Raw genomic sequence first — 15,863 nt, 5'->3', positions numbered from 1 at the left:
ACCCTATTTTAACAAGGATTATTAATCACTGCAAAGAAGTAAGATACGTTCCTTTCATACTTGCTACACTTAAGATGAATATGTGCTTATAGATTTAACTTACCATATTTGCAAAAAGCAAATCATTCTCAAGCCTGACAGTGGTATTTATTCACTTTTGGCTCATCTGAGAATTTTGTCAAATTGCTGGAGAAATTCTCTCCCGTCACACTGACTCAGGTTGGCCAGTGATGGATCTGTACTATGCTGACTGAACACATTGGCCAGTAGCTCATTTCTCGTCTAGCATTTAGGTGACAGTTCCCTTCACTCCAGAATGACTGGCATTTCATTGCTTTGTGGGACATTTCTATGGAATTTATTGTGGGGACTTTGGAAAAAAAACACCTTCCTAATCACCTAGCTTGGGTTGAAAGTTTTCACAGAGAAGGGTTACTTTAAGATTCATTTGACAAACTGCTGAATGGCTGAGATCCAGGGAAGCTCCTCAGCTAGATCCCCTCAAAACATGAAGGGTTTTTCTCTTTCCTGGTAATGGAGGACTAGGCCAGGAGCTCTGACAGGGGAAAGGGAAAAGGAACAGGGAAAATCTAACAAGTAGCAGCGTAAATTACACCAAATGATGGGTTTAAAGGAAATTTGTACATTACACACAGCAGGGGAAGGAGAAGGAAAACACACCCACCCCGGAAGTGGAGTGTTCTGACAAGCACATGCCTGCTAAAAGCCTCTGCTGGTCTTTCCACCTCCGAGAGGCAGAAAGACGTCTTCCCTGCTGGAGCCTTGCTGGGCCATTGCTACACAATCCACTTAAACCACTGAGCTGCTTTTGTTCTCAGTCAATAAAAAGCCTCCTAGACGTTTGGTCTTGAAAAATAAAAGTGGCTTGTTCAGCTGGAACAGGTTAGCAGGCAGTCCTTCAAACACAACCATCCTCATGGGCGCTCAGGCATTAGGGGCCTGGCGTGGAAACATATGCCTCAGATGAAAAGAACACTGCTCTTTATTCCAACCAACACAAGGAACTGAAGTTACAGCCCAACACTAGGTCAGTCTCCAACTCTACGCATGTCTTTTATTCAGATGCAATTAAATGAATTTGGCAAGACAAAGTTTTTACAATCCTAGGATTGTTATCAGGATTTCTGTTGCAATTTGCTTATCTACTGTGTCCCTCAATTTCTTCATTTGTAAAATGGAGACACTGTTAGTACTTACATCACTGAGTTGCAGAGATTAACTGGGTTCACATAAATCAAGCAGAGCACATCCGGCGCCTAGCAAGTGCTTTATAAGTGTTGGATAAGTAAGCTCGTCTTCTGCCTCTTATCATTATTATTATTATTACTATTACTACTAAAGCCTTGGGATACCTTGAGAAGACTCTGCCATGCAGTTATAAGATTTTGTCTTACTCTAGGCACTATTACTCACTCTCTCTGTATGTCCTAGTTTCTCTTTAAATTAACTAGAAATATCTGCTATTTAAATTCTTTGTAGATATTTCAAGATTTCATGTCTCTCTCCTCTCTCGCTCTCTCCCTTTTTTCCTTTGAACCGCTCTACAAGTATACAGACACTGAGTATACAGAGATGACAAAATACAGTTGTGTATAGCGGAAAACAGGTCCTGATGGCATATAACGTGTTTCATTATGGAGGTGTGCACAGAAGTAGTTCTTGAGCTGTTTCTTGCAGGATGAATTGTAATTGGCCAAGTGAAGTGGGCGGTATTGGGAGGGTGAGTGATACGGTTGAGGAAGGAGCATGTTTCAAAGACTGGAGATATGAAAAGAGACAGCCTATTCTCTTTCAGGGTGTTCTTTAGGCCTTATATTGATTGTCCCTGGTTCCCCAGAGTCTATGAGATAAGGCCTCAAGTGCTCAACAGCACATTGAAAAGCTCTCTCAGTCTGTCTGTCCAGTGCTTTCCCATTTCTTCCTCCTGTTGCTTCTACAGTAGGCCATGGCAGCCCTTCTCTGTTCCCCGAAAGGGCCCTTGCTTTCCCATCTCTGATTTTATTCATGTGGTTCCCTCTGTCTGGAATGCCCTCCCCCCTTTTCGGAACCCCCATCCCTCAGTGCCGCTCAGGTGCCCTCCCAGAGCAGCTGTCCCCTAACCCCTGCCTGGAAGTAACCTCTCCCTTCCACTGGTCCCTAGCAGTTTGCTTGCTCCTTTACTGTGATACTCAACCTCATTCTGCTTTTGTTGGTTTTACTTGAAACTAAGTATCTCTCCTCCAAGATTATAAACTACACCTTGTTAATTTTTTTTAAGATTTCCTATAGTGTCTAGTATGATGCTGTAGGATCAAAAAGGATTGCTAATAATAATAGATATATATCCAAGATTTATGCTTGTTTTGTACTAGGCAAAATTCTAAGCCCATTGTAACCATCATCTTACTTAATTCAACACATCGGTTGTGTAGTAAAAAAGTTAACCTTGCCCAAAGAGGGGTCTGCTCTTTGTCCTTGGCCTCTGGGAGGTAATCTCTTAAACCCTTGGAATATCCTACCTGATAAGAGTACCTTTGTTTACCTGAGAGCTTTGGGACCACATCAAAAAGTCTAAGGATGAGATTTATGGTGAGGGTTTTGAGTCATGTGGGAACAGGCTTGACCTCTGGGGGGCTGGATGCTGAGATCAGCCATTTGGACCCTCAATAAAGACTCTGGACACCAAGGGTCGGGCTAGCTTCCCAGATTAGCAATACTTTGTGCCTATCATCACACATCAACACCAGGACAGCAGCACTGTCCACAACTCCAGGGTAAAGGGCAACTGGAAGCTCCACATTTGGGATTTCCCTGGACACTTCATGTGGCTGATTGTAGCTGTAATAAATAGCAATTGAGTATAGCAGCTTTCAGTGAGTTCTGTCAGTCCTTCTAGCAAATTATCAAACATAAGAGTGACCTTGAGGACCCCCAAACTTGCAACTGGTGTCAGAGTGAGGGTGGTCTCGTGGACTGTGCTTCCTCTTACTTTGCACTTGTGAAATAAGTACTATAATTATATCCATTTTACAGATGAGAAAACTGTATGACAGAGGATTAAACTTTTTATTTGAGATTACATAACTAGTAGCTAGGATTTGATCCTAGGGCCACTAAAACAGAACCCATATTCGGAATTACTTCTTTTGTGTGTGTGTGTGTGTGTGTGTGTGTGTGTGTGTGTGTGTGTGTGTGGTACGTGGGCCTCTCACTGTTTGTAGCCTCTCCTGTTGCGGAGCACAGGCTCTGGACGCACAGGCTCAGAGGCCATGGCTCACGGGCCCAGCCACTCCACGGCATGTGGGATCTTCCCGGACCGGGGCACGAACCCGTGTCCCCTGCATCGGCAGGCGGACTCTCAACCACTGCGCCACCGGGGAAGCCCAGAACTACTTCTTTATACTGCCTCCAATGTGAATAAAACTTAAAGATAGATATAAGATAAAAAAATATTAAGAATAGGCATAAAAACAAACATGTCCTTAAAGGCTGAAGATGTTTAGGGCAGCTTTTGTAGAAAAGCATATCATATTATGACTCAGGTGTTTAATCTCTATGAATATTGCAATAAATTTGATCTCAACAGATTGTAATTGTGCATATTAAAATATCTCTATGGCCTGAGCTAGGAAGACACTTATTTGTAAAAATATGTATGAGAATTGGGCCTTATGGTTATTGAATATAGCAAAAGATTTGTTTAAAAAAACCACAAAAAACCCTTAGAGTCCTTGGGAACAATCTCATTGTCCCTTGCCTTTCCATTTTAATTACTTGTATGTGACTCAGGTCATAGTCATTTGTCTGTGAGCTCACGTGACTCAAGCAGATTTATCTGCTCTTTGCCCTGTGCTGCTCGGAACACTGGTGGTAATTATCTCCATGTCTGTCCCTGACAGCTGACTGTGAGATTTTGAGGGTGGGATCATGTGTAATTCATGCCCATATCTCCATATTTAGTAAGTTTCTGGCATACAGTATGCACTGAATACATGTATATAGAATAAGTGCAAGCATGCTCACTTAAACGTACAGCTGTTTAGAGTGTTGCTTAGGGCAGATGAGCCTAGGTCTCCTGATCCTTTCCCAAACTTCTCTTTGGTCCATTCATCTTCTTTAGATAGGCAAAGTTCACTCTCTGCACCTTCTCTCCCCCAGCACCTGTACATCCCCAGTTCCATTTATCTCTATTTGTCCTTCTAGCTTGAGTTATCTGGGTCGATGAAGAGGGATGTGTTGGAAAACACAGAGGACAAAAATAAACCAGAAAGAATGACTAAAGGAGCAGCTAGAATAAAATACTGCATTGAACAATTTAAAAGGAAAAGTCCTAGAGAGTAGATTTCCTCCAACTTAAGCCCATGTAAATTATCTTTCAATAACGGCTCCTTGGGGCTTCCCATCTCACGCACCTAAATTAGGTCCTTGGGAAAAATCAGCATTTGTAGAGAACTTGACTCCATGTGGACAAGTGCAGAAAGGCTGAGGCATCTTTAGGATATACAAAATATGGCCAACATGGATCCAAGGTTCAAGATCAGGGGACTGCTTAGCAGTTTTCCAAACCAAAGAATAATATCTTTAAAGCTTGCCAAGCCAACGGGATAAACTTGACCCAACATACTTGATTATTTTCCATGGGGCATGTGGGAGAATATGAATTATAGCCATTATACTGTCAGCAAAATCTGAGAGGGCCATGTGGCCAATATAATTTTTAATCAGTTGCCTATTTAATTCATAATTATTCACAGTGCAACAAAGCAACTGTGTTTTGAAGCAAGGCAGAACATTTGGAAGCAGAGGATGTTGATCAACATATTTTTCATGTTCTGAGAAGCCAAGGGGCATCCCACTGTCTGAGGACAGACATCAGCCTGGGAATCCGGAGAGCTGGTCCTGGTCTAGCCCAACTGGCTAGATGAGCTAGAGAAAACTGAAGTAAATCAGAGGTTCTCAGGGTGCTTTCAGACCTGGAATGTTGTCAACTGAAGTATTTATATATAAAAACAAGTGCAAGTAGAGCTTCTCTGGTTAAAGGCCTGTCCAGACAGTCCCACTTCTGGCCTAGAGGTGTCCTTGCGGGGCTCAATGGGAAGTCAAGCCTCCAAGAACTCTGCAGGGCATCAAGGTAATTCATTGCCCTAGACAGTCTCTAAATCAGCCCCAACAGCCTAGGATTTATGTGAGTCAAAGGGTTTTCAATCCCATGTATGGGAGACATTTTATATAGTTGGGGATCTATTTTTCTTTGAAAGACTTTCTCTTCCTTAAATGTCCAACAGATGCTAATACCCAAATAAGACACTGTATAGGTAATTCATTAATAAGAAATTCCTCCTCTAGTTTGCTAATTATCACCCTGCTCTGTCTCTGAACAGATGGCATCATCTTTGGTAAAATAACACCTCACAAAGGGCACTTGGTCATCCTCTGAATCATATTTTAACAACCTTTCCTTTTAACACAAAAGAAAGAACAATACGAAGGTTTAGGGAAAACAGGAAAATGTTTAGGGTAGAAGAAAAAGTTAACACTAAACATTCTATTACAAAATTCTCCTGCTTTTACTAACTTGGTGTAACCCTGAATGTCCATGTGTAAAATAAATCGTATTTGATAATGTGGTAATGTAACTAAAAGCTTCCATTTCACAGCTGGTTTGTGGTGTATTGCACATAGCTAACCCCTCCCCCGCCCCAACCCCAAGCTGCCAATAGGGTAGGGGAAAGAGTGAAACAAATGACAGACTTCACGCCGATTAAGCAGAACACTAAATGAGCTTGGGAAGGTCATTTATCTGGGACCAGAACTTGCAGACAGATTTCCTGAAAGAAGTAAAATTTTAGTTGAAATCCAAAATATATATATATATATATATATATATATATATATATATATATATATAAATGAAGACACTAAATTCAAACTCAAATCATCTTATACTGAATATGACAGTAGCTGTGAGGGAGGGTAGTGGGTTGGGAAAATTGTAAGATTTAGCTCTGAAATCATTTCCACTGGATGCTACTACACTTTCTCCCAATTCTGTAATGTCCCACGGGTACCTCAAACTCAGCATGTTCCAAACTAAGCATGCCTGTTTCCTTCCATCACCCTTAAAACTGCTCCCTCTCCTGTATCCCTATTTGTGGGAATGCCATCCCCCTCCTCCCAGCCACCCAAGACAGTTATACCTTCTCTTTTACCCTCCAATGAGTCGCCAAGTCCTGCTGATACTTCCTCCTACATATCTCCTGTGTCTGTCCCTTTTCCTTCATCTACACTGTCACTATCTTCCTCAGGTCAGTATCATCTCCCACCTGGATGACCTCATCAGCAGCCTAAGTGGTCTCCTTGGTTACAGTACTTCCCAACTCAAATACCTTTTGTGGACTGCAGCCAGAGTGATCTTTCCAAAACACAAAGCTGCTCTGTCATTCATCTGTTTAACACCCTTCCCTCACCTGTTAAGGCAAAGCTAAATCACTTTAACATGGCTTAGGAGACCTCTCAGTATCTGCCACTTTACTCCTTGCCCCCTCCTCCTTGCTTATGGTAAATAAACTACAATGAACCATTTGGGTTTGTTAAATGCGCCATTTTCTCTCTTCAAGGTCTTCACCCAGATTGTTTCCTCTCCTAGGACACTCCTAGCCTTGCTGCTCTTATCCTGGGGGCTAGTTCCTGTGTATACTTCAGACTGCAGTATATTCATCACTTCCTCCTGGGGGCCTCCCTAGACTCGCAAGTCTTCTTAAGATATCCTTGCTATAGGCTTCTTCCACCAGTAATCTCTACCTCTCATCTTACATAGCATATTGTATTATGACTGTTTGATTAAATGTCCATTTTTCCAAATAGACTGTAAGCTTTTGAAGACAGGAAACACGTCTGTATTGATCATCACTGAATCACCAGTGCCCAGGAGAGAGCCTGGCATATGGAAGGTCATCAACATATATATATTCAACAGAATGAAAGAAATAATGAATTTCTTAGATTACCCCTCAGCATCCCTAATAACTGATGGGTCATTTTGTTTCTCCGCACCCTTATGCCATTGTTTTAGGGCTGTTAATCTATTCCTGACCAAGTCTTTCAGTGGCTGCTTTTTGCCTTCGGGATAACATTCAATGTTTAATCTTGGCATGATACATAAGGCTCATTAGCCTACTTTCCCAGCTTTATCTCCATTACTTTCTTTAAATGAAATCGATGCTTGGGTTTCCTCAAGGAAACCCTATCTCTCAGTCCTTGGTACCTCTGCATTGTGTCACACTTCTCTCTACCTGGAGCACCTGGATATTTACTAATTGCTCTTTTATGATTCAACCCAAGGGTCATCTCCTCTTGGAAGCCCAATCTACTAAGCTTTCCTCCACCTACCAGTAATGGAATAGGTACAGGTTTTCTAAGTGTTATTGTATCCTATGCATTTTTCTCCATGGTGTTTGAATTTTGGCTTTCCTCTAAGATCAGAACTTCATGAAGAGCAGGGAGAAGAATCCTATTTATCTCCATATTCACCTAATTTAACACAGCACCTTACACAAAAGGGCACTTGATAAATATCCTTTGAACAAATACTTTCCCTTTAAATGGATACATTTTTAAAGTACAGGCAATGAGAACCAAAAGAAGCAAACAAGCACCAGTAATTGTTTTTAGCCAATCTGACACGACGTGCACATATAATTCTTAGGAGGATCTATATGGACATCTCCTGCCAGGACGATCACTTAAACTCAAACCCAGGGAGGGAGAGAGGGACACTGTCTTCACCTTTATCTGTTCGGCATGTTTTTTTCATCTGGCTTCAACTGTACTTTAAGAATATTGTTTTCAGTGTATAAGCCTTCAAAGCGTACATGTTCATAAAATATTCCTCTCAGTCTGCCAGAGTCTAAGATTTCTCAGTCCCATCATTAATGCAGATGCCTTCACACTCCAAGACATTTGCATTACGAGGTACAACTGCTTCCTATTTTTTTCTTTATTTAGATTTCATTAGGTCCGTACAGAGAAAAAAAATACTGACAGACTATCCCCAGAGAAGACATAATACCTTCCAGCCAACAGTTCTAGAATAATTGGAAATTAATTTTTAAAACCCTGTTTTTCTCTTAGAAAATGTCAACTGCTTAGTAGACAATGAATCCAAAAAAGAATGCCGATCTTTCATAGATAACACAAGCTAGACACCCCCCTGAGAGCACTGCAGGCCTCTGTGGCCAAACCCATGTGATCTGGGAGCCACCTAGAGATCTCCTAATGCCATCCTCCCAGGTATTGTTTGAGCCTCATGGGCATTCAGCAATATAACCCACATTCCTATAGCTGTGAGAAAGTGGAAGGACTCCTACTTCCCCACGTGCGTGTAAATACTCAGACAGATTTAGTCACAGTTCTCCTCCACCTAAGTTTGGTTCTTGACATGTGTTCAAATTCTTTTCACACACACAAATACGCCCACCTATTACAATGTCCATAAAAAATCCCTTGTCTACAGGCCTGGTTTGAAACTCTAATTAGGGTTAGTCAGCATTTACAAAGTGGTTTGTGCTGTTCCCAAAGGCAAAGTTACAGGAGCTAAAGCATTTCACCACCATTCCCTCTAGTGTGCCTACAGTTATAAGCTCTTAGAGGCTGGGAAGAGATGTGGAGCCAGCCTGTCACGCAGGGTAGAGGTCAGGTCAGAGCACGTGTCAGAAACCAAATCCTCAGCCTCAGGAGCTCGTCTGAAACAGCAGCAATGCAGGTGACAGCGACAGGCTCCCTAGGGTCTGAAATGTCAGTGGGCATGTCTTGCAGGATCTTTATAAAGGCGAAACAACAGCAGGCAGTAGAATTGGGGATCTCTTGAGGGCGAGGCTAAGGTCGTGGCTCAGTGTGTGCGCATTGTGTGTGTGTGTGTGTGTGTGTGTGTGTGTGTGTGTGTGTGTTGGGTGATGGGTAGTATGTGTGTGTTTGTGTGTATGTGTGGGTGATGCCTATATCTGGAGGCACTATGAAGCTAGTCCACGGCTGGGGAAGGAGTTATATATGTAAAAAGATTTGTTTAAAGGAATGCATTTTGTAATATTCCTTCTGTTCATCTGGGAACAAAATGACTAGGTTAATAGGGTAAGTGATGGGGCCAGGAGGAGAGCAGAAGCAAAGTTAGCAATATGGTCCTGTCACAGAGACTTAAATTTTTCCCAAAGGCTTTGGATGGCTGGAGATGACAAAGTTTGACAGCTGAACTAGGGATGGGAGGACAAAGTAGCTAAAGAGGATTTTCTGGCTCTCTTGATCAGCTGCCCTCAGATTGCATTTAAGACTCATTTGGTACTCACATCCTGGGCAACCCTCCATGTAGCCTTCCCTTAACTCCAAGTCCCCTTGAGGGGATGACCATTCAAGTTATCCTGATCTGATCAGACAGAGAACATTGAGCCACAGGGCTTAATTGGAAGGTCAGCTCCTTAACTAGATTGCAAATTACCTGAGGGTATAGACTGCATTTTACACCTCTGTTTTTGTTGTCCATTCCAGACACAGGCTTTCAATAAATGACTATCATGATTAATTTTTTTAAAAGACACATTATTTTGTGACAGACACTGTTCTTAGCGTGCAACATGAATTAATTTAATTCTCGCACTAACCAAATGAGGTAGTGCCATTACTCTCTCTGTTTTACAGAGAACACTGAGGCACAGAGAGGTTAAGTAATTTGCCCAAGGTCACAGAGTCATGAGGGGCAGAGTTGGGATTCAAAACCAGACAGTGTGGCTTTAGCATTAATACTCTAAACCAATCCATGATTCTGCTTCTTACAGACATAGGTGATTCCTGAGTTCCTTGTGGCTTTTGTGTGATTGGGGCAGGGAAAGGATCTCAGGAAGTGATGAACCTTCTTAGAAGAGAAACCTACTAATGCAAACACTAAATCATAGCCTCTTTTTATTCCTCACCATGATCACCTAGAGGCAAAAAAAAAAAAAAGAAAAACAACAACAAAAACCTATTCCCACTTAAGAGGCCATTTTGGTTCCGTGTGATTTTTTTCTTGATTGGGTCAGCCCTGGTAGATTTAGCTTGGTCCTTGGTTTTCCACAGCCTCAGATTCTGTAGGACAATGAGTCTCTTCTAGGGCCAACTCATGGCTCATGATATCCCCAAAGTGAAGCCCACCTAAACTTCTTGTTCCAGAATGTATCTTGCACCCTTTTGGGTCCCCACCTCTGTGAGATGCACCTGATCCAACTTCCAGAAGCAGGATTTGAGTAATGATTCCCTACGTCCTGCCCCCGTAATGATTTTGTCTCCCTGTCGCACATGTGGGGAGTGAGTGAGGGACCACAGGAGAAGAGCTATAGAAATTGCCAAGTGGTCCAAGGCAGGACTGCATAGGAAAAGGATAGGATTCCAGAAAGGTGAAAAAGGAGAGAAGGGAATGTCATCAGCAAGATGAGAGCAGAGAACGCTCCGGGAATTGGAGAGCAGTGAGGAGGTCTGAGCAAGGGCTGACACTGGAACGGGAGAGGTCGGGATACAGGCCAGGTCAGTGGAAGGAAGGGGAACAAGAAATGAGAGCAGGCTGAGGCTGCAGCCAGACAGGAAACATGAGACGCTTACATTTGACAAGGGAAGAAGGAAGGCAGAAGGGATGCAGGGTGAAAGAACTGTTCCTAGGGCAGAAGTGACACCGAGATCTGCTTCTGACCCTTCTGACCACCTTACTCTGCCTGAGAATTTCCATTTCTAATGGGGCTCAGTGATGAGTCTTATCTAGAGCTACGGGAAAATTATGCAAAAGATAACAAGAAATGGATTGGAAAATATTCCGAGTGTTTCATACGGCATTCCCAGAAGGAGAACCTAACCTATCTGTTCAGTTTAGCTCTGATCACAATTGAAAAAGATGGTGGCTGCAAGCCACTTTTCCAGCATCCTTACTTTCCTGTTCCATGCACTAAAAGATCCACTCAGCAGTTACCAGTGACAGAGCTGCTACCCTGTACTAGGACTTAGGATTGTAAGGGGAAATAAGCCATGTTCTCTGTGTACAAGTTGTTCACAGACGATGTAGAAGACAGATACCTAGAAATAACAATGTGTGGAGAAGGGCAATGATAAAGATATTAACAAAGCATTACTGAGGGGCAGCAGAGGGAGTCCTCCAGCCATTTCCCCAATATATCTCCATCCCTTAGCTTAATTGGCTTATTTCAAGTGGAAAGCCCCCTTCCCAATCCTGACCCCCAGGCCACATTCCTTGAAATTTCTGACCATTTTTCAAATCCCACGTCACATGCCATTTTTTCAACAAAGTCGTTCCTATTCTTAAAAAGCTGAAATTAATCTTTCCATTCTGTGTTTCTGTAACACACTTCATTTACATCTCTGTTATAATATTCACCCCAATTAGTTTTTTAAAATCGTGTGTGGTGAAGATATGTATACACATATGTGTGTGTGTGTAAACCTCTCTATCACTAGGATGTAAGTTCATTTGATAGCTTGATCCACCTTTGGGTCTGCCACAGGCCTGAGCATGGAGGTTTCTTAAAACGTACTCAGAGTCTGTTCGATTTGAACTACTCTACAGTCGATTTTAGGATGCTAAAGTGAGAAGACCTCGCTTCCTTCTGGCAATTGTGATTCTCTGATTGCACATGCCAAAAATAATTTCTTGTTCTGAAGAGGTATAAGAGAAATGACCTTCAGACAAAAATGACCCAGTCATTCTTCTATGTTTAGAGGTGAATAGGCAAAAAACAAAAAAAAACCCCTTCAAACTAATCAAAGAATTTTTAATTTGGAAAGGACTCTACATTTCATTTAATCCAACATCTTAATTACAAATGAGGAAACTAAGTCCTGAGAAATTCGGATACTTCTACAGTGTCACACAGCCAGAATCAACAACATCAGATTTCGAGACCCTTACGTTCAAGGTTCTTTCCAATAAACCAGATTGTTTACCTTTGTTAAAAAGAAGGGAAAAACATGATTAAAAAAAGGGAGAGAAATAGCACTAAAATATACAGAGAAGAATTCATGGAAAAGCTGTATACATTATTGAAAAAATTTTTCCTATCAGTCCCTTTGTCCATAAAGAAAACCATGCTTTCACTAACATCAGCAAAATTGGTCGTAGAGTTCAAAGCTTTAATTTAAAAATCTGACTTTTGCAGTTTCCAGATGTTTTTACCCTTAAGGTCTCCAATTATTCTACACAGTTGGCAGGGAGAACTGTTCTGAGGTTCTTCTCCAAGATATGCCAGTATGTTTGGGTGATCGTGGTCATTAACAGGTGTTCTTAACAGTTGTGGAAGTGAAATAATACATCAAGGCTTTGTTGAGAGGTGCAAGTTCACACTTGCTCTCTCCCATCATGACTTAGGCACATGCAGCAGATGCACTCAGATCTGACATAGTTTACTCCATCCCGGTTCTGCTATTAATGTCAGAACCCCTGCCTTTTTTCTGCCCTTTCCCGCATCACTCCTACCCTACTCCCACACTGACAGAGCTGACCCAGTATTACAGACGCCCTGGGGCGGCACACGCAAGCACACATGCACATACAGAATAGGTCTAAGCTCTAAATTTGAATTGAAAACTTACTGGATTCCAATTCCAAATAGGAATAACTTACTGGGTTCCAGTATATATATATATATATGGATATATATATACATATATGAAAATTATATATTTATATTACAGATATATAATACGTACACACATCTGTGTGTATATCTAGCTAGATAGAGATTTATAATTGCTCAGGCAAAAACCACCTAGTTTTAAAAATTCTTTCATTTGCTGCAGAGGATAGTCTGTGAAAACTGGTTTTCAGTTAGAGAATTCTCCCCCCTCCCCCCAGCTGCTCTGCACTTCCCAAGGCCTCCTTAGGGGCACAGGGACAGTGCGTGGGTTTTGGAGCCAGCTACACAGGGGCTTAAATATTAGTTCTGCTGTTTACTACTTGTGTGATCTTGAGAAAATTACTTAACCTCTCTGGACAATAATTTTCTTGTTTCTAAAATGAGGCTGTTCCTACCCATCTTGGAGGTGTAAGGATTTGAGGTAATGTATGCCAGTGGGTGCTGTATGGGACTGCTCAGGAAATAATAGCTATTATGATGAAGGTGATGATGACAGGGAAGAGGAAGAAAAGAAGAGGGAGCAACATGGTGGCCTCCACTTCCTGAATGCTGTCTGTATTTCAGAACCTCTCAGTGAGTCTTGGCAGAACTCGACTGCCAGTCCTTAGCCGGGGAATATTCAGCTTGAAGTAGGGAAGAGAGAGCCAGTGGTGAGGCAGGGGTGCAGGGGTGGGGGAGGAGGGGGCATGGCTGCCACGTAATATGTGATTTTCCTGTCTTGAGCTATATATATATATATTTTTTTATATATATATATACACACATACACTCATGTTCCTTCCGCTGCTGGGAATAAGGCATTCATAGCAATGAGTGCCATATCTTTTGAGGAGTCAAGGACTTTTTTTTTTTTGCTTAGAAGGACTGGACTTCACAAAGCAGGGTGAACAAACTCCTGTGTTCCCACGGTGGCTAACCACAGAATTTCCAGCAGGCCCCACCATTGACAAACTCTGGCAATTCTAGTAACCGGGAGATACCCTAGAGATTGCAGAACAAACGCCCAGCTCCTTTCTGGAGTCATGGGGTCAGAGTGCACAGCCACACCATGGGCAGAGCTGCTGCTGTGGTTTGAACTGTCCAAAGTACAACAGGAAGGAGGAAGCCCCAGCCTACCCAGACGTGCTCCAATGATAGAGCCATTAAGCGCCTGCCTAAGATGCCATTCTGTTTGCAAACACATACTATTTGCTGTAGCACCTGACAAAACAATTCCATCAGAAAGACATATGACTCATGTTAAAAGATGCCTGTGCAACATTTCAGCGATGACTCCACAGGCATCAATTAAACATGGAAAAGACCTGTTCTGAAGCATGACCATATGGCATTTCCCAAGGAGCTGTAGTCAATGGCTGATAAAACACAAGTGATCATACCTATAAAGAGATTTAGCAACCCTCTCCTTGCTCAAAAGCAACAAGAGCCCACGAGGACAATGAACCTGGAACCTCCAAAAGAAGAGGCGACTAAGGAAAGGCTGCATCTGAAGCCAGCATGGCTCTTCCTCACGCATAGAAAGCAAAGACCTGGGGTTGCGTGAGGTCGTCTTGTCTGCCACCAAAAGCAGACTGATCCCAGGGATGGCTGGGAGTTTTTCTGGTAGTCTAGGGGTGAAGTCAATTGTTATGTCTACAGGTGAGAGAAAGGACTGGCAGTGGTCCATTCCCCTGCTCCTGGGAGTGCTCGCCAAGCATCAGAATCTAGGACTTTGCCCAGCACATGAGACCAAGTTCACTGTAGTCCAAACCTCCTTCCCTAGAAACCAAGCTTTAACCAGCTTTTGAATGGAAGGAAGAGGACACACTTAACAAATCTAATGAGAGTGATGTCACAGTACAAAAGCCCCAGGGGAGAGCGAGTGGCTGGTGCAGGAGTGCTTTTCAAGGCTTCGGTTCTAGATCAGCCAGGCAGACACCTGTATATATATATATAGACAAAGCTTCAAACACCACCACCTCATCACACCTAATGCCTGCTTGTGATGAGCACCTGCATTCTCAATTTCTGTCTTTTCCAACAACAATAATATGTGTCTTTATACTCAGTCCTAGTTCTGAACCTCTTCTTAAATGCTAACATGTTTCTTGTTTCTCTGCTATGAAAGGTCAAATAAGTGAGAAAGGAAATACTTTACAGTGTTAATGTTGATCCAGATCTACAACTGTTAATGACTTTTTACTCATTACCCTTGATCTTTCCTTTTAATTTTGAGTGATTCAAGAAACGCACCCCTCACATACCCTGGCCCCAACATTAAGAAGGTAATGTTCTTAGAGTCAGTCTATCAAGTAAAAACAAAACAAAACAAAAAGACCCCAACAAACAAAAAATGGCGCTTCCATTCTCGACTCCCTTTTGCCAATGATGCAGCGTACTTAAATCTCTTTACAGCAGCTGCTTCAGTGTTAAGTTTTTAGTTAGAAATAAGAAAGAGGTTTAGTTAAGGTCACTGACAATTATTTTCTCAGCACAATAGAAAAGCAGCCCAACCCATTAACAACACTAAAATGGCAGAAGCAAACACAGTGGGAACAAGTAAGAACAGAAGAATACCTGGGATTGCCAGATTGGAAAGGGGGACGTTGTGGAGGAGAGGAGGGAGCGAGGCCATCCAGTCAGCATTGCAGACCTCCAATGTCTTTGTCCCGCTGGGACTGGGGGAGCAGATGGTCCCCATCCTGAGTTTCCTCCTTACCTTCCTAACTGCTAGCATCCCTTTCTATCAGTCAACTGCTGAGGCTCAGCCCAGGGCCACTCACTCAGCGATCATAATTGCCCGGGCTCTCTAACACTTCAGGGCCACCTTTGTCACACCAGTCTTGCCGAAAGGCCTTTCTGCCGGGGGAGACGGGGCAAAGACGTGGTTTCCTAGCCCCTCAGCACCTGCAGTCCGCACCCTCTCTGGCCCAGCCGCTGTTCCCTTAATCTGCTTAGATTCGGCTCCGTTAAACTTCTTACGTTCCCCCTCTGGAGCCAGGGAAAGGTAGGCCCCTCGAGATAAATCTTACAGAAACTGAACGTCCTACGAGCAGCCACGCCCAGAGCCACTCACACTACAGGTACCCACACGGCAGAAAGACACGCCGGTGGGTCTACATACACGTGAGCGCCCGGACGCACCATCCTCAGCCTGATTTACGCTTTTATGTCTGTCACTGGGCTGGCACATAAGCTGGGCCTGCCTGCTCTCCCTCCACC

The 15,863-nt window shown here is 42.8% G+C and overlaps 1 protein-coding gene across 1 annotated transcript in view; it reads right to left on the bottom strand.

Moving 5' to 3' along the window:
- Positions 1-15,378, bottom strand: part of PLCXD2 (phosphatidylinositol specific phospholipase C X domain containing 2) — a gene marked incomplete at both ends in the record, with an annotated part of 42,615 nt that extends 27,237 nt beyond the window's left edge. Inside the window, one exon of the mRNA XM_082840600.1 lies at positions 15,219-15,378. Coding sequence (XP_082696726.1) covers positions 15,219-15,378 — 160 coding nt within the window. The remainder of the gene's footprint in view (positions 1-15,218) is intronic.
- Positions 15,379-15,863: the final 485 nt, after the last annotated feature.

Source organism: Leucopleurus acutus (genome assembly GCF_964270905.1).
Source record: "Leucopleurus acutus genome assembly, chromosome: 5".
Lineage (NCBI taxonomy): Eukaryota > Metazoa > Chordata > Mammalia > Artiodactyla > Delphinidae > Leucopleurus > Leucopleurus acutus.
Note: the sequence above shows the minus strand (reverse complement) of the source record. Positions and strands in the feature narration are given on the sequence as shown.